Source organism: Caretta caretta, chromosome 9 (genome assembly GCF_965140235.1).
Source record: "Caretta caretta isolate rCarCar2 chromosome 9, rCarCar1.hap1, whole genome shotgun sequence".
NCBI lineage: Eukaryota > Metazoa > Chordata > Testudines > Cheloniidae > Caretta > Caretta caretta.
Window position 1 is genome coordinate 737115 of NC_134214.1, and position 23131 is coordinate 760245.

Genomic DNA, 23131 nt, shown 5'->3' on the forward strand with positions numbered 1-23131 from the left:
GGCTTCAGGCAGACAAGCTGCTTTTACACTCCATTAAAAAATTCATAGCGCCATGGATTATGCAAGAACCACCTCCAACAACAACATCAGTTTCCTCTGCAGTTAGAAAGCTTGGGTTTAAACTTCCCATGTAGTTTTAATTGAACCTGGGGAAATTAAATTATTTTCATAGTCATTATAAACTAAACCCATCTTGGTGGCTGAGTTTATATTTTTAAATCACTGTTTGAAAAGAGAAAACGGCATTTCTGTGATTCGTCAATGTCGGAGTTCTTACGAGGGTTCTGAGTGTTTGTAGGACTCCCTGGGAGCCTAGGCAATAAATAGCTTAGGCAGCACAATAATCAACAATTTAATTTCTTCTAAGGCTGACAGTCAATTTTAACTCAGGAAGCTGGTCTGACCTCAGGCAGCTTTTTCAAACGGCAGCTACATAATACTCTAAATCCACAATGCGCTTCACAAAGCAAGAGCGCTGTCACCCCTAGAAGCTGCTTTTGGAGGAAGGAAATATTAAGAGAATATTTGTCTCTTTAAAATAAATCTCAGCTATAGATTTGATTAAAAATGTTTTCTGACAGCTGAGTGCCTAAACTCTATAGCTCCATTGTGGAGGGAGTTTGGTACAATGGTTAGCCCAAAGGATGGAGATCCAGGGCACCTAGCTAATCTATCTGTTGAAGGATTTATATTGCTACCTGTCACCATAGTATCTTAGTGTCTTCCACATATAATCAATTCCACTAGTGAGGTCCCTGGACTTTATGAAGTCTCTGGCAGGTCTTTCTTTTTGGAGTAAAATTCTGCTGGGGGTATTTTTTATTTGTTTGGCTTTATTTGTTGGCCAGCCAGAACATATTACCCTTGTACCCCAGAGCCTGCATAGGTTGCCAATCAACTTTGGGGTGGTGGTGGGGTGGTTGCTCTTCTCTGGACTTTCTCCAATTTGTCCACGTCTTACCCGAAGCATGCTTGCCGTGACCTTGTGTAGCCATTGCACTAGCTCAAAGTGAGTGTAAAATTGTGTTTTAACACCCTGTTTGCACCATAAAAGGTGCAGGACAACAGAGACGCAAGCCCAATCTCTTCCTGTCTGCTCCACCCCATTGGCATTCATCTGATATGCTTTTGCTGTATTTCCCTAGGGTTCAAGGGATCCAGGCTCATGGTATTCCCTTTAGCTCATAGGTTCCCAAACTGTAGGTCATGACCCAAATGGGATCATGCCATCAGCAGATGGGGTTTGGGTCCAACGGGCCAGATTTGGCCTGAGAGATGATGCCGTCTGCCCCCGAAAGACGGCATCAGGAAGCTGCCATTGTGCTCTATAAAACAGCAGCCTCCTCACAGAGTGCCCTCTCAAGTACAGTGCACGTGAGGGCATGCTGTGTGGAGGCTGCCATTTTACAGATCAAAATGGTGGCCCTTGGTGCGGCGTTTGTGGGGCAGGTCCGGCAGTCTCGTGGTGCGGCGTTTGTGGGGCAGGTCCAGACGCGTTCGGCAGTCTCGTGGTGCGGCGTTTGTGGGGCAGGTCCGGACGCGTTCGGCAGTCTCGTGGTGCGGCGTTTGTGGGGCAGGTCCGGACGCGTTCGGCAGTCTCGTGGTGCGGCGTTTGTGGCGCAGGTCTGGACACACTGGCTGTGCAACGGTGGCTGTGTGGGTGCCAATTTAGCTATTTGCACCATCCAGCTGTACAAGTATCCAGCTGAGGGACTTGCATGCACAAGATCCTTGTCTGTGGACAGCAGCCTCATCAACAGAGCATCCTCTTTGTTTGAACTGGTAGGAGCCTATGCTAGTCTTTTCTGAAATGGGACTCTGTAGTGGCTTGTATGCTCCTGAAGGCAGGGCCCATGTCTTGTTTTATACCACCCTGAGTACCCTGCTGGGACCACCATTTCGGTAAACCTAATTACAAGCCCTTCCCAGAGCAGTCAACTCACCTGGAGATGGAGAATGAGAACCTTTCCGCGTGCAACATTTACAGAAGATTGTCAATGCTCCTTAGCTTGGCCATGCCACAGTTCCTTTGGTCTTACATTTAACACTATGGTATTTGTTCTTTTTTTAATTCATGTAGTGTAATTTTTTATCTATAGTCTATATAATAAAACATAAAATATCATAACGCCACTACATAAATCCATGGTACACCACATCTTGTATTCTGCTTTCAGTTCTTGTTGCCCCATCTCCCAAAAGATATATTAGAATTGGAAAAGGTTCAGAAAAGGGCAAAAAGCTACACAGACAGGCTGATCCGGGTGCGAAGCTGTGCAGCGTGAGACAGTAGTTGGAGGACTGCTGGATGCGGAGTCGTTAGGAATGTATCCACATGTACCTGAACCTAAACTCACTGCAAAGTGGAGATCCTCATGTTCTGAGGCGGGTTACTTATTGCGACCTAGGGCCCCAAATAATTAGCTTTTAAAAGCTGTTGTGTGGGGAGGCAAGGCACTGTAAAGCTAGTGCGCTGTACCATGCCTGCGCAGACAGGCCTTCGTCTGAGGTAGTGGTGTAGTGGCAGGGGCTGTGGTATCTGGGGGTCCGTCGTTACATGCCCCTTATCTGTGATGTTATTTGCTCTCACTTCAAAACCTGTCAAGTGCCTCCAGCCACGATGGGACCTTGTAACTGACCAATGGTTGATTTGTAAATGGGCGACTGTGCTGGTGCGAGCTAGGAACCACTGCTCCACGTCATGCTTTGTGGGGTGCTCCACGCTTCCCCTCACAATCTGAGGGGGACACCTCAGTGCTGGGCCCTACTGCAATGCTGCTGCTACTTTCTGTTCTGCTGGGTGCCCTGTCGCTTGCTTCAGGCCTCAGGCTGCTCCACACCCCACACAGTAAGGTCTATATCCGGTCACTCCGGATATAGGCAGCCCGAGGGATCTGGCACCCAGGAAGTGCCAGTGACCACTGACCCTGCCGGTGATTAAACCTGGAGTAGAGGAACTCTTGAGGGCCCTCCCGGCCCTACATTTCTGTGATTCTATAGCCACAGGGTTTCTAGTATCAGTGGAAATAGTTTATTGTCAGGACTGAACATTGGGGACCAAATTCAGCTCTGGTGTAATCAGTCACACGTCCCATTGACATCATTGGGGTTATACCACAGCTGAATTTAGCTCATCACCTCCTGCTAGTAAGCTCTCTTAGTTGCTAAATGTGTTTGGATGCTGAGCCACTGGCATTGCAAGCTGAGGTCCTTTCCTTCGAAGCGCAGGGTCAGCTGGGTCTGCGCTTACTGCTAAGCAGAGAAACCAGCACAGCCTCCAGCATCTCCCTAGGAAGTATCAGAATGCAGCACAGGATGGCCAGCCAGGTAATGTGGGTTAGTTGGTGATACTCTGAGCTATGCAGATTGTGTAGTTCATTATCTCCAGTTCCAAAAGAGCCTTCTAAGACTTTTCACATAAACTGACAGCTAAGGGGACATTTCTGCCTCTGTGCATCTGAAGACTCCAACTCCATCAAAACGGGAAAGCATTTTACACCCTAGTAAATGGTCCAGCTCTGGAATGAGTGGTGTATTAAGCCCCCAGGCATGAAAGAGTTGAAGCACCAGCTTTTGAGAAACTAGCAGGTTATCTGCAGCTCAGCTCTGACAGAATCCTACTATCTTCCACCCCAATGACAGGTGAATGTCAAAAGATACAGAGTCTGACTTTGATGCTGATCAGCTTCCGAAAGCCGACCCTTATCCAAATTATTCTAACTTTGTGGGGCTGAAATTTACAAGAAACTTTCCTGGTAACAAATTTTCTTATGAAATTTCTGTTACTTCCTGCTTCTGAGAAGTCTGGAATACCAACAGAATGATCTTTCCTGGGTACCCCAGTATTTCTATGGTGGAGCCCCGAGGAGCGGAGCAGAGCAGAGCTGAGTGAAAGTGAAAAATAATGATTAAAAGAAAGAAAAACAAAGTTCACCACATACTTCCAAGTCTCCAGAAAGGTTCCATGTGGATGTGAGGTTTTGGCAAAGGTGGGAAGGAGGGGCAGGGACTCGGACACCTTTTACTCACTGACACATGGTTCTGGAAAGCAAGGTGTTGAGGGATGTGACCCTTACTAAACAATGCTCTATGAGATTTACTGGGATATCCCGGTATGCGTACCTTGTAGTTCAGATGTGGGAGTTGTAGAGAGAAGTGTTCTTAGCCCACCACATAACTCATTCTTCTTCTGCTACCTGTAAATTGCTTCACTTAAGTTTGATTCAGGACACTGAGTTGTCTCATACATTAGGTTGTGTCATAGCAATGGGACCGCTTGCACTTCTGTCCCTTCTCTAGTCTGTGTGCATCCCCTCAGGTGTTGGCCTCATCCCCTCACTTGTCTTGGGGTGGAATTTCATAATTTTCCCAGTGTTAGAATCAGAAATTATCTGGGTATCTTCACCCTTTTCTGGTGGTAGCTGGATGTACAGGTGTTCAAAGCAACATATTAGCTTATCCGAGTACCTGCAACAAAGACCCTCATGTAGATCTTTGCCAATCCCTGGAAGAGGAGGACACAAAAAGAAAACATCTCATCAGCAGGCAGCATCTATGTGTCACACAGTTGAAAAGGAAACTGGGCCACAGTCCTCAGACCAGGCCTCAGAAGGGTTCCAGGCCAACATTCAGCATAGAAGAGCCAGATTCATATCAGAAGAATAACTGGGCATCAGTTTGGGAACTACCATGGCTTGGCGGTGACCAAAATGAGCACAGTTGTCAGCTAACAGATTGTGAATGCCACAGGGGAGGAGGGAGCCCAAAGGCCAGGCTTTCAGAGAGTGTCAGAAGAGTTGCAGCACACATACCTGCTGTTCAACTCTGGTTTCAACCTCAGATTCGCTTAACGGTACACCACAGTCAACAGGAAGGTACATGTAGGGACTGCGGCAGCGTGTGCTTTCCCTTCAGTGAGATGTGTGCCATGTGCCACAGAACGCTACTCTTGCCACTGCTTTCTTTTGCAAACTAGTATCTTGATGACAGATGGCTTGAATGAGAGGCCAGAAAGGGAATTACAGAGTTTCTGGCCTACTTATGGTATGTGACATTTTTATGTTACCCAGTCTCGTGGAATCCTCTTTTCAGATCACCTGGAGGGACTTTGGGCTTCCTGAGGAAACATCTCGCAGGTGTTTCAGGACAGGCACGTCTGAGCCAGGAAGACGGTAGGAAAGAGCCCTGCATAGGCAGAGAAGGTCACATAGACAAAATGACCAAATACATTTTTCCTCTCTATTTTTTATTATATCATAGTTAGCCATGCATTTTGCTTGTCTCAGCTGCTGCCCTACAGCCCAGAGAGGATCAGACAATGGCCGCATCTCTGGGGCTGGGGGTGGGGGTACCAACAAAGGTTTTGTGCAGAGAATGAAAATACCCCTGCCTTGCAGTGCGTCATTCTCTTTTCCTGTATTCATTAATGTGAGAGGGGGAAAGACTCCACCCACAAGCCTGTCAGCTCCTTACTGAGTTTGAAATAGCAGTTTTTTAATTAAATGCTCAGTAATCAGCACAAGTGCCAAATTCCATTAAATACTTTGCTAGCACAAAGCCAAAGGTTCAACTATCAGGACAGCTTTTGCTTTAAATACACCTTTGCAGCTTCCCAGGGGTGTGTGGCAATCCACTAAGCCCCTGCAGCATAGGGTGGGGAACTTGTAATTGTAGAGAAAAAACAAAAGAGAAGCACATGGAGTTTTCCTGCGAGTGAGCTGAATTGTGGGGAGCTACAGGCCCTCTGTACACTGTACCTGTAGGTCACAATCTTTTCCCTCCTGGAAAGCTAGCCAGAAACCGCCCCTCCCTGCATCCTGTTTAGAGGTCACAACCCATGATTTGCCTACAGCTGAATATACAGTTTGCAGCATGCCCTCCCCTGGCTTTGGTAGAACTGCAGAGCAGCAGGCCCCCATGATCACTGTGTTTGTATATTTTGACACCAATCATTTATATTATGGTGTAACCCTTCTGCCAGGTGGAGCCAGCAGCAACCAGGGCCAGGTTCAATATCTAGGGGTTCCTTTCCATTGATCCAACACAGAACTGGCTCGAGCCCCCACCCGTAACCTGGGAAATTTACACACCATGCCTGGGTGCCTCTGAGAGGCAATATTTCCCCACTTGCAAGCAAAGAGCCTGAGTGTAGAAAAGAAACTTTTAATAAAAGGAGGGAAGTAACTCGGAGTTAATTTGGGAAAACACCACAAACAGGGTTCATAAATAATAAACTGTGAGTAAAACACCCACCCTCAAGTAGGTTGAGCAGTGTCCTTTTCCCCTCCGGTTCTTAAGTCCAGCAACCCAAAAGCCCCTTTCACATGCCCAACCCTTCTCTGCACCCCACTCACAGTCGCTGTCCTTGGTCAGTGCAGACCCAGAGTTCAAAGGTGCGTCTGCAGCGTTCACCTCCCCCGGGAGGGGTAAAGAGGTATCTTACTTGCTCTGCTGCTTGGGCACTTGCTTGCCGCCCCTCTCCGCCAGCCACTCTGCTGGCTGCTCACTGGCTGCTCCTGCTGGCCACCAGCTCACCACTCTCTCCGCGCCTCTCCACCAGCCACCCTGCTGGCCGCTCATCATGCCTCTCTGCCACACCAGCCACTCGTTCACCAGCTGACTGTCATTTGCCTTCTGCTGCCATCTGCCTCTCTGCTGTGACCTCTGCACAGCCGTCTCTTAGTCATTTTCAGCTCTTTACAGGCTGGGCAAAAACACTGCCCCATCCCAAGTGATTTCAGCTGTCACTGATTTTTAGCTCTTAGCAGGTAGGGCAGAAACACAGTTCTACCACAACTGAGTTCAGCTCTGATTGAGCATTTAACATAACAAAAAGGCTCCTAATGAAGCCTATTTAGCTCTATTCTTTGAACAGTGGGGAGGAACAGGTTAAACAAGTCTATGGAGGACCCTTGAGAATGTGCAGTCTCCTGGCTAGGGATACTTGTCCCCACCCCTCTTACTTTCACAGGGCTCTGACATTCGAGCCCCTGCTTAACAAGGTTCTTTCAACTGAGGGTGGCCCCCCTCTTTTGGGACAGGTTAAGCACAGTCCTGCTTTCCTGTATTCCTACAATAATTACAAAATTGGTAACCATATTGCACTACCCTGCATTCAGTACAAGGTCATTTGTACCTAACACCAGACAAAGTTGATCCTTTGATACAGCTGTATCAGTTAGCTACTTCACAGATGATGATCTTAACAACATGGGTTACTTCCCATCATTGGGATTCAGAGTCGCCAGGCATTACTACCTGGGTTACATTTGTTCCTGTGCTGAAGGGACTGTCACTGGTCCATCTCTCCCACTCACATAGCCTGATTCATGGTTGACACTACCAACTTCTGTTGGTATAACTACATCGTGGAAATCCACACCCCTTAGCGACACAGCTTTACCCATCTAACCCCTGGTGCAGACAGCACTATGTGACGGGGAGGGCTTCTGCTGTTGGCATAGCTACCTCCTCTCGGGGAGGTGGATTAACGGTGCTGACAGGAGAAGCTCTCCTGTCAGCATAGGTAGCATCGTCACTAAGCGCGAGAGTGGCACAGCTGTACTGGTGCAGCACTGTAAGTGTAGACAATCCCTGAGCCTTCCTTTCCCCAGGAAAGTGCCTTCTCTCACCAGGATGTGAATGCCCCTGCTACGGGCAGCCCCCTGCTTCCTTGCCTCAATGACTAGCTGTGGCTGGAAGGGTGGAGTGGGGGAAGGCTAGCAGGTCTACCTTCCATGCCTGACCCCTCTTGCAGGTGCTGTGGGGTGAGGCTCATGTAAGTGCCCATCTCCTGGACAATAACCTGCTCCTGCCCTTTTAGCGAAGAACCTTTCTCCCTCTCTCTTACCTGACTGCACATGCAGATGGACATCAGGCCCATGGGAGAGCAGCCAAGGGGGGCATGGAGTGTGCCCTGCCCATGTACAGAGAGGGCCAGGGCTGCAGACAACAGCATAGCTACGCAGAATGTGGGGAATTTATGTGATATTCACATTCCCACAGCTGCTCCATGCTTCCCTGCTGAGCGGACCCTGTGGTCCCATCCTCCCGCCTCACACCTCAGGCACATCACTCAGGGTAAGAGCATCAGTGCTCAACTTACTTTCTCAGATGCTCACTTCAACAGGCCGGGAGAGCTAGCTGGGCCGGGTCCCTCAACTAGCACAGCTTGACTAGAATTGGGAGTTTCATCCTGGAATTGTCCGATGTGGAAGTGCTGGCTAAGGTTCAGCTCCAGTGTGATCTAATTTAATGGCTACAGAATAACTCTGTCCAGACAGTGCAGAAAACCCACCATTAGATCCAGATGACACGTTAATAAGCAGACAGAACCTTGTTTCAAAACATTTCAAAACAAAACATTACATTCATCACCCGAAAAGACAAAGACAGACAACAGGTCCTGAAAGACGGTGAAACCTCATGTTTTCCCTGATTAAGACCTGAAACAAAATGTAACAGCTGTGGGTAAAAATACCTCATCTTTGCTGCCTTCCACTCCATCAGGAAAAACTATATATAGACTGAAATGGTCTTTACATAGAAAGCCTTGGTGACAATCATCTTTTTTCCCTGGGAGCTGAAGCACACTGAGCCATGCAGTACTGCACCTAGAACAGAGAGATCCATGACAGCCTTCAGCGCTCGCACAGTCTGTGTTCCATAATTTAAGCAGTGAGTAATTATTTTCCCTTTTAATTTGATAAGACAAGTGAAGGCAGCTGCCTACATTTCTGTCAAACAATAATCAAAGGGACCTAATTTCCCTGCAAAACTGCATGCTGCAGTCGGCCCCAGATCACTCTCAAGTATTTTTGTGCCAACTGCCCTTCACGTAGAGGCTGGATTGGCTAAATTTCCCTTCTCCATTTACTATAGCTATTTATTCCACAAACTGGCTGATAAAATCAACTTCGAAGTGCAAAAGAAGCTATAGCTAATAAGTGGAAAGCCCAGATGTTGCAGTATATAGCAATGGTTGATTGTTACATCAGCGTTGAATGTCTTAACTTCGTACTAGGGGGAGATGTGATGTGCTAGCATTTTTCAGACAGGACCTATGCAGAGGATCATCTGGCCAGATGGTCATTAAGTGACAGAACACAGTGGTTGAACGTATTCATCTGCAAACTCACTCCTCAGAACTCCAGCTGCCTTGCAGCTACCTAACTAGTCCACAGATTTGCTTTGCAGCTGTCAGAACCCTCCCGCTGCCCGTGTAGCCGCCAGACCCATCTCCTAGCTGGTGACCACTTCCAGTTTCCAAGAATCACCTATCCAGACACTAGGTATCGACCTCAAGGTAAAAGACTAGGAGTACTTGTGGCACCTTAGAGACTAACAAATTTATTAGAGCATAAGCTTTCGTGAGCTACAGCTCACTTCATCGGATGCCGTAGCTCACGAAAGCTTATGCTCTAATAAATCTGTTAGTCTCTAAGGTGCCACAAGTACTCCTTTCCTTTTTACGGATACAGACTAACACGGCTGCTACTCTGAAAGGTAAAAGACTGCATACCACTTTTCACAAGAGCAGGGGTGTTAACCCCAGTGTACTGGCCAAATTCCAACTCAGCTAATTAGATTCTGCCTCCTGGACTTCTCTTTGCACTACACTGCTGTGCACATTGTCACATTTCTTCTGCAGAAGGAAGTGTCTGCATTTCAGTGGTGGGTGGCATTGCTATAGTGATCTCTGTGTGGGTAGCCTGCAAAGTACTTTAGAATTCTTTGTGATAAAGGATGTTTTGTAGATGTCAAGTGCAGTATCGTTATTTGGGTTTCCTGTCTGGCTAAGAACAAGAGTGGCACTGCTTCATGTCTGACGCATCATCTCTTCGGGATCTGCATGCTGCACTTGTAGAGAGGCAGGCTCAGCAACCTCACTGATCCGTGCCATGTCTAACTTTAATCATTCTGTATTAAACCAGATGTCACCTGTGCCTGGTGCAGCTTGGTGTCTGGCCTGCTGAACAGAATTACCTGTTCTGGGGTCTATGGATATTTTGAGGTCAAATACTTAGATTAAGAGAACTGGATTTTAAAGTATCTGTCAATGAACTGCTGTGTGACTTTGGTTAGGTCACTGCCCCTCTCTGTGTCTCAGTTTCCTCTCTTTTTCTGTCTTTTCTACTATGACTGTAATCTCTTTGGGGCAAGAACTGTCTCTTGGTGTGTGTGTCTGTATGTACGCACTAGCCAGCACAATGGGGCTGGGCACCTTCCTAAAAATCATCAATAACAGATTAATAGATTCCAAGGCCAGGAGGGACCAGTGTGATAATCTAGTCTGACCTCCTGTACAGCACAGACCAGAGAACTGCCCCACAATAATCCCTAGAGCAGAGCTTTCTGAAAAACATCCAACCTTGATTTAAAACTTGTCAGTGATAGAGAATCCAGCACACCGCTTGGTAAATTGTTCCAGTGGTTAATTGCCCTCACTTTTAAAAATGTACGCATTATTTCCAGTCTGAATTTGTCTGGCTTCAACTTCCAGCCATTGGATCCTGTTAGACCTTCCTCTGCTGGACTGAAGAGCCCATTATTAAATATTTGTACCCTCTGTAGATACTTACAGACTGTCACCAAGTCACCCCTTAACCTTCTCTTTGTTAAGCTAAATAGACTGAGCTCTTTGACTCTGTCACTCTAAGGCAGGTTTTGGATTTGTGCTGGAAATGGCCCACCTTGATTATCATGCACATTGTAGGGAGAGTGGTCACTTTGGATAAGCTATTACCAGCAGGAGAGTGAGTTTGTGTGTGTGTGTGTGTGTGTTTTTTTGGGGGGGGGGGGTGAGAAAACCTGAATTTGTGCTGGAAATGGCCCACCTTGTTTTTCATACACATTGTAAGGAGAGTGGTCACTTTGGATGGGCTATTACCAGCAGGAGAGTGAGTTTGTGTGGGGGGGGGGGGGGGCGGAGGGTGAGAAAACCTGGATTTGTGCTGGAAATGACCCACCTTGATTATCATACACATTGTAAAGAGAGTGGTCACTTTGGATGGGCTATTACCAGCAGGAGAGTGAGTTTGTGTGTGGGGGGGCGGAGGGTGAGAAAACCTGGATTTGTGCTGGAAATGACCCACCTTGATTATCATACACATTGTAAGGAGAGTGATCACTTTAGATAAGCTATTACCAGCAGGAGAGTGGGGTGGGAGGAGGTATTGTTTCATGGTCTCTGTGTATATAATGTCTTCTGCAGTTTCCACGGTATGCATCCGATGAAGTGAGCTGTAGCTCACGAAAGCTTATGCTCAAATAAATTGGTTAGTCTCTAAGTACTCCTTTTATTTTTGCGAATACAGACTAACACGGCTGTTACTCTAAAAACTTTTCTAACCCTGTAATCATTCTTGTAGCTATTCTCTGAACGCTCTCCAATTTATCAACATCCTTCTTGAATTCTGGGCACCAGAACTGGACACACCATTCCAGCTGTGGTCACACACCAGTGCCAAATACAGAGGGGAAAATAACCTCTCTACTCCTACATGTGATTTCCCTCTTTATGGATCCCAGAATCACATTAGCCTTCTTGGCTACAGCATCACACTGGAGCTCATGTTCAGCTGATTAACCCCTCCCCCAAAACACTGCTTCCCAGGTTAGAGTCCACCATCCTATAAGATGGTGTGACCCATAGCCAGAAAGGGTTAAGCAGCTTGCTAACTGACCCAGATTCAACCTTTAGGGACATATTGGTAGATAATGTTTGTGGTTTTGTGTGTTTACATATATATTGTTAGAGGTTAACAATGTAATCAAGCAGTCCCTGTCTGTGCTGTATTCTGTTAATTCAGAGATCAAAAGGAAACACTAGCATTTAACAGAGTAACAGCCGTGTTAGTCTGTATTTGCAAAAAGAAAAGGAGTACTTGTGGCACCTTAGAGACTAACCAATTTATTTGAGCATAAGCTTTCGTGAGCTACAGCTCACTTCATCGGATGCATACTGTGGAAAGTACAGAAGACGTTTTTATACACACAAACCATGAAAAAATGAGTGATTATCACTACAAAAGGTGAGTAAGGAGAGTGATCACTTTACATAAGCTATTACCAGCAGGAGAGTGGGGTGGAGGGAGAGAAAACCTTTTGTAGTGATAATCACCCATTTTTTCATGGTTTGTGTGTATAAAAAGATCTTCTGTACTTTCCACAATATGCATCCGATGAAGTGAGCTGTAGCTCACGAAAGCTTATGCTCAAATAAATTGGTTAGTCTCTAAGGTGCCACAGGTACTCCTTTTCTATTAACATTTAAATGAACTGTAAACATAGTGATATCACTGTATTCATCTCTCTTTGAAATGTACAGCAAATCACCTACGAATGGTGGAAAACAGGCAATTGCCTTATATTAATCCATGTAGCTAATTACTGGTGATGCTTAGAAAATAGGTTAACTTCAAAGTTTCTAGGATTCCCTATTGTTCGCCTAAGGATTGCAAGCTGTCAAAAAAGACATGGAACTGTATAAAGATGTCTGGGGTTCTGATCCTGTCATCTCAGATCTGCTTGATGCTTCATGCAGGGGAAGCTTAAGTCACAAGACTGAGATCTCCAGTCCTAATCTGGATCACCCTGAATATGAACATTGGACTATAACCTATGGACTAATTCTGAAAGACCTCTTTGCAATTATAAAGCTTACCATCTCTACTATTAATCTGATATCAGAACTGTACTCGTGTCTGTATGTGTACTGATCTTTTAACCAATACTCTCTCTTTTTTTTAACAAATTTTAGTTTAGTTAATAAGAATTGGCTGTAAGCGAGTATTTGGGTAAGATCATTAATTTGGGAGGTAATGTGTCTGATCCTTTGGGATTGGTAGAATTTTTTTATATGGTGAATAAGATTTTCAGTAATCCTCATCATATTTGACCTGGGTGTCTGGGTGGAGGCCTAAGGCTGGGTTGCTTTAAGGGAATTGTGTTATTGGCTTCTGGGCGACCCGTGAGATATCACAGAAGCTGTTTTGTGCTGGTTTGGTAAATCTAAGTGTTGGAATATCCACCAGCTTTGGGGATTATTTGCCCCATTCTTTGCAATTCACCCTAATTGAGTGACGTCAGTGCAGCTCCCTGGGGATCCTGATCACAGATGGCCTACATTCTTTGTTCCTAGATGGATATGTTGCCACACACCCCTCCCCCGCCTTCCTGGGTTACTCTGGGGCAGGCAACACTCCCTTGTGTGCTGGGGTGCCTGATGTTGACAGTAAAGGTGATCCTGAGTCTCCCAGTGGTGATGGTGGGTAGGTGGGGATCTGCTAGCCACCCCTCTGCTGCAGCCCTTTTACTTACAAAGGAAATGAAGCTTGGTGGTGTCTCCACCTAGCTGGGTCCTGTACACTCTCACTGGCCTGCCTTGGGAGCCTCCAGGAATATACCTGAGCTAAGCTATGCAATGGTCTAACCCAAAAGTACCAATTATAAACAATATACGAACAATCTACAAACACCCCTTTACTTAACCATCTAGAAAAACATGATACAAAAGACAGGTTTCAGAGTAACAGCCGTGTTAGTCTGTATTCACAAAAAGAAAAGGAGTACTTGTGGCACCTTAGAGACTAACCAATTTATTTGAGCATAAGCTTTCGTGAGCTACAGCTTATGTAAAGCTGTAAAGCTTATGCTCAAATAAATTGGTTAGTCTCTAAGGTGCCACAAGTACTCCTTTTCATGATACAAAAGACTGACCATTAAAATGTCACAACCACTTTAAATCAGCAGGGGGCACGTCAATAAATCATTTAATAAATGCAGTTTACAGTAGTAAACAGAGCTTACCCAACTCCCATTTACACTGGCACCACTTACCCCACTCCTGAGCGTGCAATCCTCTGACTGCAGAGTTGTGGGTGCGTGTGAAGACCTTAAAGCTGGGGCCAGCGCTCCATTGGTCTGGCTGAGACAACACGGGGCAGGGCGATTCTACTGTGAGATCTTTCTATGCCGCTCAGCCCCTCTGGAGATGGAAGCTGTTCTTCCCAGAGGCCAGGAACCTGGCTCCTGGCTAGACGACAAGGCCGCTTCGTCTCTTCTTAGACTCAGGCATGCCCTTACAGTCTTGTCCCTGTCCCCCTTCCCCGTAAGCACTTTCCCAACCAAGACAGGAGGTGGTTACTCCCACTGCCTGCACTGCAGGCCTGCCTCAGTCAGCTCTGGGCTCAGCAACAGTCTCTGCCCCTCTGCTGACACCCAGCCGCAGGCTCCCCGCCTGCACGATGCCCCTGCAGACTCTCAGCAGCTCGGACAGAGCGCCACAAACTGCCTGAGTCCTCTGGCCCGGCTCTCAGCTCCCCCACACCAGGGAGCCCGCCGCACGCTGCCTCTGGATCCAGAACGAGGATCCCTTCGCCGCGGACGCAGAAGTCTCTCTCTTCCCCAAGGCATCATGGGAACTGTCACCTCTGAGGGTGGACTGCAGCGTCCCAGCTGGAACACTCCCAGTAAAGTTCCGAGGCCCCGCGAATAGAGGGGCCTACATAGACATTTAGCTGCATTAAAAGGAATATTGTTGACTTGCACCCAGCTTATCAAGCGAGTCAGATCGCTCTGTGTTAGTGACCTGTCCTCTGCAGGCCTCCCCCAGTCTTTGGGTCGGCTGCAAAATTGGGAGCTTCAGCTTTTCCCCTCTTCTGTTTCCTCAGCACAGATACCACCATCCCCCTCAAGAGTGTGTACAGCATACGGCTGGCCGGGGAACGGATGAGGCCAATGTGTTCTGGCCAGCACTGAGCGCAGCAAGGACGCTAGCTGCACCACAGACGCCTTGCAGTGGTGGGTATCGCATTTGCCATTCAGACCAGCCCACTGGGTCCAGAAATTGTGCCTCTAGCATTGTTAATGCCGGATGCTCTAGAGGAAGGTAGCCTGCCTCAGGCCCCCAACAAACATCTGACAAACTACGGGTATTGCCCAGTACTTTGGGGGTGAGGGGGGTTCTACCTGACATGGCTCTTGCCCCTCCCTTCCCCTCGGCAAACAGCACGCACCCTGAAGCATGAGAGTCAATTGCACATTTTAACTCAGCCTGCAGCGCTCCAGTGCTCTTGGCAGCCCGGAAATTGCTCAGCCCTTTAAAGAACCCACCCACACTGTCTGACTGGCTGAGCCCCGGCTGTGGTGATTAACGCATACTGGCAAGCATCAGATACGGAGAGTGGGCAGGATTCCCTGGGTAGTCCAGGAGAACCCCACCCCAAAACACAGACCTCCACTAAGCTCTGCTTGGTCATCACAGCCCTCCCTCTGGGCCCTACTGCATCAACCAAGTCCATTCCCCAGGTAAGACGAGTGAGAGACTTTGTGCTCCAATCACTTCCTGAAACAGAGCAAGGCTTGGGCCAGGAAGTCATGCTGCAAATCACAATGATGTAGGGATGGATTCTCCCTCGCTGACCATTTTGAAATCAAGACGGGATGTTTTTCTAAAAGCTCTGCTCCAGTAATGACTGTGGGACAGTTCTCTGGCCTGGGCTGTACAGGAGGTCAGACTAGATGATCACAATGGTTCTTTCTTCTTCACTCAGGGCACAGTCAAGCTGTGGAACTCCTTGCCTGAGGAGGTTGTGAAGGCTAGGACTATAACAGGGTTTAAAAGAGAACTGGATAAATTCATGGAGGTTAAGTCCATTAATGGCTATTAGCCAGGATGGGTAAGGAATGGTGTTCCTAGCCTCTGTTTGTCAGAGGGTGGAGATGGATGGCAGGAGAGAGATCACTTGATCATTACCTGTTATGTTCAGTCCCTCTGGGGCACCTGGCATTGGCCACTGTCGGCAGACAGGATACTGGGCTGGATGGACCTTTGGTCTGACCCAGTATGGCCATTCTTATGTTCTTCTGGCCTTGGAATCTGTGTGTCTATAGCCAGATCAAGCCCATCATATTGGTAATATGCTCCTGTATGCGCTGAATCGGGACACAGTGGCTGGGAATCCCACTAAACCAAGGGGTCCTAAGCTTGGCAACATCAAGTGCTGCATTGGCAGCTTGCCAGGAGCCCAGGGTCTCAAGCAAATATGCATATAAATGTTCCTACTGTAAAATAGTAACTAAAAATGCACATGACCATGTCTGCATGCACTTGCATTCTCCTTGACAGAGATGTAGAAATTGCTAGCTTGAATTCATTAGCAATAAATACAAAGCAGTGCACACACATCGCTAGTTACTGTTTCAAACAGAGCCATGGTCTGGGTCCAGTTTATAGATCTCCATGCGGACATGGTGGGGCACCCCAGCACTCACAGCTATTGAGTCTAAGGGGTAGGCGCCCTTTGAATTGCTGAACCTGTCTTTTGTACAAGCCACCTTCTCTGCTGTGTTCCATTCATATCTGAGAGCGCATTCTCTGGCTCTGAGCCCCTGTAATCAGAACCCTGAGAACATATCTGTCCTACCTTTGTAGATAGCTCTGTGTCTTTAGGAAAGACTCCTTCCTTTCCTCATTGAAACAAACACACTACAAATGAGACAGAGCGCTTTGTTCACAATGTAGTGTCACGTTTTCTTAGCTGAATGTGGGATAATTCAACAACCAGAGTTTTCAACACCTTCTTTGAACTTATTTTTAAAAGTGGCTCCTCTTCACCATTAAAATACTGACTTGCTGACCCCTTAAGCACTGCCAATGCTTGTTTAGGATCAACAATCCTCGTTAGGGGAAATGTGAGCCAGAGATCTCAATTTAACATGCTTAACTGATTTGAACATAGTTAATTACTGAATTAGTCTGGCATTCTCATGGATGCTTTTTCTAGGGGGCTTCTGCCCAAACTCTACACTTATGAGTGTATCATGGGGGTCCTACTCCTCCCCCCCAATGCACATAGGGTGGCCACTGCTGCATCCCCAGACTACCAGACAGTCCGGTACTTCCAAGGATGGAGTAGGCCTACCCCTCCGGCGTGACCCTGCCCCTGCTGGCATGCCCTCATGCATACAGTGCCCACAGAGGGTGCCATTTTGAAGAGCACTGGGCCTGATTCTGGGAGATGTCCTGACCTGACCAAGTCAGAGAAAGGGACCCAGATGACATCACAATCTCCACCAGCTCAGCTAAATCCCAGCCAGCACCTGGCATGTGTCATTTCCTTCAAATCCCCCCCACCCCCAAGTTCTTTTTTTTCTCTCTCTCTCTCTCCTTTTGGCTTCTGTTTAATAGGAGTCTGGCTTTGCCAGACAAGACTGTATATTTTGTAATGTTGCTATAAGCCTCTGACCAGAGAGGGAGTTAAAAGAAATGCCATAAACAATCGGCTCCCGATACAAGTTTACCAGGTCTCAGAGTGACTCTTATACTATGTGCTGTGGCTGTTTCTCCAGCAGTGAGGATGCAAACGAGAGTCGAGACCAGAGACAGAAGCTGCATTTCCTATCTTTGTTGTCCTTTCTCTCTCCTTTGTGCCTGTGCATTGTTTTGTCTTTTAGGAAATGGGATCGGACTTCAGCAACAAGAGCTCCACCCCATCTCAACTAACTTCTTTCGATGAGCACATCGACTGTTATGCTATCTGAAAGAGCGTCGGGCAAGGTGTCTTTCCTTATAAAACTCCCTGCAGCTACAGGGAAAGTAAATATGGTTAAAATAAAGGCCTTATTTAATACTTTACATTTCAACTGCTTTTCCTTCTATTTTCTATAGCTTTAATAAAAGGTTAAAAGTTGTTAAAAGGCATGTTTGCCATGGTACCAATCAGGCTGAGGTCGCTGGATGCCAAACCCCGAACCTTACTGAAACCTGTTTAATGTTGGACAGTTTCAGGGTCCTGTTAACATCTTTGACACTCTGGGCCCACTTATTCCATCAAATTAATGCAACATTTTTGGTGTCCCTGGTTAGGCTCAACAGGGCTCAACCCTATAGCTTTTTAATGTGTACAGCTCTCATTGAAGTCAATGGGCATTTTACACAGAATAAGACCTAGATGTCTGGGTCTAAGTAGTCACTATGTGTGAGTCCGGTATTTGTCATGAGATAGACTAGACTGATTTAATTACTTATAGTCAGAGTCTTAAACAGCCCAACTTGGAATTTAGAAGACCACAGAAACCTATTACAATTCAACAGCTGTGTAAAGTGTGTGCGTGCACATGTCCTCTGGTACCAAACCTGCAGAACTCAGGTGTTAATGTTGGGCCAAGTCCAGATGTAAGCCTCTCACCTTAAATATCAAAAAACAAAAAGCTGGAGCCTGTGGACTTTATCACCATTAGTTTTAATGTTAATCAAGCCAAAGGATATTTTGATCATTTCCTCTTTCTACTTGCTACAGTACTTACAACAGTGCAACAAATCCTCTCTCTCCATTTTCTCTAAGAAAATTAACTCGCAGTTACATTTTTGCTCACCTCCCACGCTTGAAAAATGTAACACTCAGCACTCCTCTGAGAAAGACTTTTTTGTTGCTGGTGTTGATTTTTATGGATGTATTTTTCTGGTTTTTTTTTACAGTACAAAATAATGTTTCTAAGTAAGGCTGCGATGTTGGCAATTCTTTTAGTAAATTTCATGGCAGAGGTGTGGGGGAAAATGTATAAGTCACAGAAGAGGAGGGGTGGGAGATTGAGCCCACCCCACACTCACCTCACGGCAGTGGCTCCTGTCCTGTGCGGCAAGGCTTGGCTCCCTACTCCTAGCCTTGTGACCTGGCACAAGAGGTCTCAGTGCCATTCAGGTTTGGCCCTTTTGCACTTTTTGAGAGGGATCAATGGGCCAAACCTGAGTGTCACACCATGGATTAGGTTGCAACGTCACTCAGGTTGGAGGCCTAGTCAAATGTGTTTTTACAGCCATTTCCAGTATTTCATGGACTTTATTCAAATTCACAATTTCTGTGATCACTATGACCTTTATGACAAAATCGTAGCCTTATTTCTCAGTCATGTAAACATAATAACCATCATGGATATTAAACTGCCCTTAAAGTTTATTCCTTTTTTAAATTGATTTTCTACTGAAGATCATATCCAAACTACATTAGCTAGACAAATGTTTCAGCTCCATGACTCCTTCCGTGTAAATTATTACTCTTATTATGTACGGTTTGTACTGCAGTAGGCCTAGAAGACCCAATCAGATCAGAGCCCCATTGTGCAAGGCACTGTTCAATCCGCGCTAAGAAGGTGATGTAACTCTGAGGTCCCAAGTGAAAAAATGACATTCATCGTCAAGGTGAATGTAACGGTTGGTTCTGAATGATCCTGGCAAAATACAGGAAAACTGGTTCTCATATGGAAATGGGTCAGTGCTGCTACTGCACTACATTACGTCAACACTAGTGCAATTAAACATACTTCAAAGCTTTTTACTTTGAAGTCACAGCGTTCAGCTACTGCTGAAGAAATGAGAAATATTAACATGGGCTGATCCTGCAGCCTTACTCGCCTGTGCAATGCTTCTCACACTCATTGGCCTCAATGGAATACTCATGTGAGGAAAGAACAGCTGAGAATAAGGGCTTCAGGGTTGGGCACATGATCTATCCAACTCCTTGGAAAGGAAGTGTATGGGAGAGAAAGACTGAACAGCTCCCTTTGACACAGTTTCCATCTTCATAAATGTAATGATTAAAGGACAGGATCAGCTGCTAATTTCAGTGCTTAGAGTGCTGTAAGATGGGATCCCTGAATTAAAGAAACCAGCAGGATCTTGTGCTATTATGACCAGTCCCCGTAACAATCTTTGCAGCCCTTAGCCATCAATCTGCAGCAATATGCTATTGCGACAGGAGGGCCTGCGGTCTGTGGTGTGAAGGCTGCCTCCGAGTCAGGAATGGTCAAAGCTGGTGTAACTCGGTCAGCGGAAACTAGACTGAAAATCCCTTCAGAGCAATTGTAAATTCAATGAGGAGCGTAACTTGGCATCTGATTTTGGAAAAAAGAAGGAATATTTGAAATAAATAGTACAGAGCTGAGTCCCTACAATATACATAAACACATTCCTGCCTACGAAAGGTCCCATGCAACAATTACTGCCTTTTAAATTACATTCAAATGTTTAAATTAACCTTTTAGATCTAAATTATGGTACCTTGAAATCAGCTAAAAAAAATACAAAAGTGACTAATGGGAAATTTGTACAACATGCCCTTTGAAATTAACCTCCCACCTTGGCAGCCTAGCGACGAGATGCCTCAGTAAATGTAGATCCGATCCGAAATAGCAGCAGGCAAGTGCGTCATGATCTGCACGCGCAGCCACCAGTAGTAATCCATGGGGTGGTAGCGGGTGTAGGGGGAGGACGACGTCAGTGCATGGGTGATACTGTTGATGACTGGCGAGGTGTCTGGTGAGCCACTGTTGCAGTAACTCTCCATCTTGGTGATTTGCTCATCCAAGTACTTCCTGCCGTAGTCTTTGCGCACAGTCTCTGGAAGCTCCTTCCACATTTTCTCTGCTATGGCTTTAATTCGCTCAGGGGTGTACAGGTTGGTGGCTCCTATGAAGTTCCCAGGTTCCACCACACAGATCTTCACTCCTTGGGGGTGCATCTCGTACCGCAGGCAATCGGAGAAGGCTTCCACCCCAAACTTAGTGATGCAGTATGATGATCGAGCAGGGCTGCCCATCCGACCCATCATGCTGCTGATGTTCACCACACGACCTAGAAAGGTGACAGGTAAATCACAGGGACATCAGCAGAAGGAACGAGCACTACATACTCAACACATTCGATTGACTTCAGAGCCTGTTCTTATGCTCCTGAAATCTCCTGGGCCTTGGGCATTTTTTCTAGTTAGGTGTGGAGTACTGTGTGTAATCACTGTGACTGTGTGTGCAAATGGGATAACAGTGCATGTCAATTGCTAATTGTGGTAATCAGCAAACCAGGGACAAAAGGCTACTCAGCCAGTGAAGCTGACATGCCAGCGCAGGGAGGGACTCAGGACAGCTGATGGAAGCAAAGGAACCCAGTGCAAATTTCCTGAGAAATACAGGGCTGAGACCAGTTTCCTCATAGTTCCTTGGGCTCCTCTCAGTTCCAAGTCCCCAGCCCTTGCCCTTTTGCCCAGCAGCTAATCTCACCCCGCAAGGGAGGAGAATGGTCAGAGATTATCCCTGTGCTGGGATAAGCTGAATTTCTGTCTCATGTTTTTGTTCAGTTTTGCTGAACCAGAGGGTCTGTCTGGATTTTCCCTGGGAGGGGTGGAGCAGTGCAGCTGTGTTGTCAGTCGTACAGGTATGTGGCTGCACAGAGATACACAGTCCAGCTGCACAATGTGTTTCAAGGATGCTTAGTGCCTTGGTTGTATCCAAATTCATTATTGTTGCCAAAGGCACGGCAGCAGTGTGAGTGTACAGCAAAGTGCACCAGTCGTTACAAGACAGTTGCATATGGGCTGCAGCATATAGAGAGATTGGAGGGTCATCAGCAAAGAGCTAGATCTGCCTGAGTAGAAAACAGCCGCCAACCCACTGGAAGGGAGGAGGGTGTTTTGCAATCTGCCCCTCTGCCTGAAATACCTTGGAGATCATTCCTCTGTTTCCATAACAGCTGGCCATCAGTCACAACCCTTTCAGAAACGGTGTTTCAGCCACATGGACTGGCAGGACAGAGCTAATCGCCAGAGCTAGGCAGGACTCTAGGGTCTCTCTGAGCACCAGCCCGGGCATGCTGAGTTAGCAATACGAACACAGGAAAACAGCCGGCTCCCAGCAACAACCTTAGAAACCAGAGGCAACCCACCAACTTCAGTGGAGTGGCTCCGAGTTTCTGAGTGGGTAATCGAGAGCACAGTTTGGTATTTCATAGTGTATGAAAATATGAACAGAAGCAGTTAGGAGCTAAGTCATCCCCTGGGCATCTAGGAAACCTGTCGCCGGGCTGCACCGAGAGGCCTCGTGGGCTGCTGACCCCTGATTACAATTGCAGTCTGAAGACAGATTTAATTCTGTTGGTGGCTCTAGCTGTGGGTTGTTGCAGTGCAGGATGGGCACGTGCCCATGGAAAGCAGTGCAGTGCTCTCGACAGCCACCCGCCCGCCATGGAGTTTACATTGTTCTCCAGGAGGCAGATTTAAATAGCAAGTTAGAACTGACACAAAGTTACATTCTCTACATTCAGCTCCTCCTGCTGCCTCTGCTGCCCTTCTGCGTCACTGTCTCGGCGGGGAAGCAAACAAACCTGCCGGCTGCAAGGCACTCGTGGGCGTGTGCTGATTCCCACACAGCGAGGCTGTTGGCATAGCTGCTCCCAGAGCAGCACAGGGTAGTGCAGCCACCCGCATACCCAGCATTCCTGCGCCTGCCCAGGGCCGAGAACTACTAGGAAGAACCGGGAGCAGAACTGTGCGGCCAAAGTCAGCCTCACCCGGCATGTCTGACAAATGCAAAGACTGCAAGGAGGAGACAGCTGCAGGACATGCCCTTAGATTCTGACCTTCGTCACATCAGAATCAGCACTACATGCAGGGTGACAGTGAGGCACTAAGCAGAGGTTGGGACGAGGAGCTGGGCCAATCCTGTGCGGTGGGAATTAAGGGTGCTCAGCAGCAGGCCTTTATGTAACTCTCAGAGAACTCACATGAATGGCTGTCCTCAAAGCCCCTGAGTTTGTACAATAGTGAGGATAAAAGGTCCAGGGTGACGCAGGCTGCCAGGAGGAGACTTCCTGAGGACATGGACATGCAGTGAGTGGAGCAGCCTAAGGGTCCTTGCTGGTTTGGCAGCACCAAGTGCTATGAGCACACCTCTGCTGGGCTAGCAGGCTGGGCCCATGCCGCCGGGTGCAGCCCTGGAGGATTCTTTTCCTGCGATGGCATGGCTCGGATGCCCCCGGCCTGCGGTTGTGCCTAGAGGCCATTTGGAAACCTCGGCTAGTGCCATTTAATTGGATGTTGTAATTTCCTGCACTTTCTGTCTCTCACTGCTGTTAGTGTAACACCCCAGACACAGCTGTCATACCTGTAGTGTGCTTTGAGGTTAAGAGTTGAAATTTAATAGCTTAGCTGGCTCAATATGGGACTTTCTTCCCCTTACGTCTCTTTGCAAAATCCATGTGAACCCCAGGTTTGTGATCTTTAGTTTAGAAACCCCATTGCTGGCAGCTCCGCACTCACTATAACGAGCCACCCGACACTAACAGTCCCTGTGTCGGCTGCTC

The 23131-nt window shown here is 47.1% G+C and overlaps 2 protein-coding genes across 6 annotated transcripts in view; one reads left to right on the plus strand and one right to left on the minus strand.

Annotated features, from left to right (window-relative positions):
- Nucleotides 1-17638, plus strand: part of LOC125642767 (uncharacterized) — a 127634-nt gene extending 109996 nt beyond the window's left edge. For 4 of the 5 annotated variants that reach the window (XR_012669823.1, XR_012669822.1, XR_012669825.1 and 1 more), the window contains 2 exons: nucleotides 14673-14802; nucleotides 17458-17638. The gene's annotated coding sequence lies outside the window, so the exon portion shown is untranslated. The remainder of the gene's footprint in view (nucleotides 1-14672; nucleotides 14803-17457) is intronic. The other variant, XR_012669824.1, reaches the window with a different exon arrangement.
- Nucleotides 17639-18226: 588 nt separating this feature from the next.
- BDH1 (3-hydroxybutyrate dehydrogenase 1) overlaps nucleotides 18227-23131 on the minus strand; it is a 41732-nt gene continuing 36827 nt past the window's right edge. Inside the window, exon 7 of the mRNA XM_048864542.2 lies at nucleotides 18227-20632. Coding sequence (XP_048720499.1) covers nucleotides 20163-20632 — 470 coding nt within the window. The 3' untranslated portion in view covers nucleotides 18227-20162. The remainder of the gene's footprint in view (nucleotides 20633-23131) is intronic.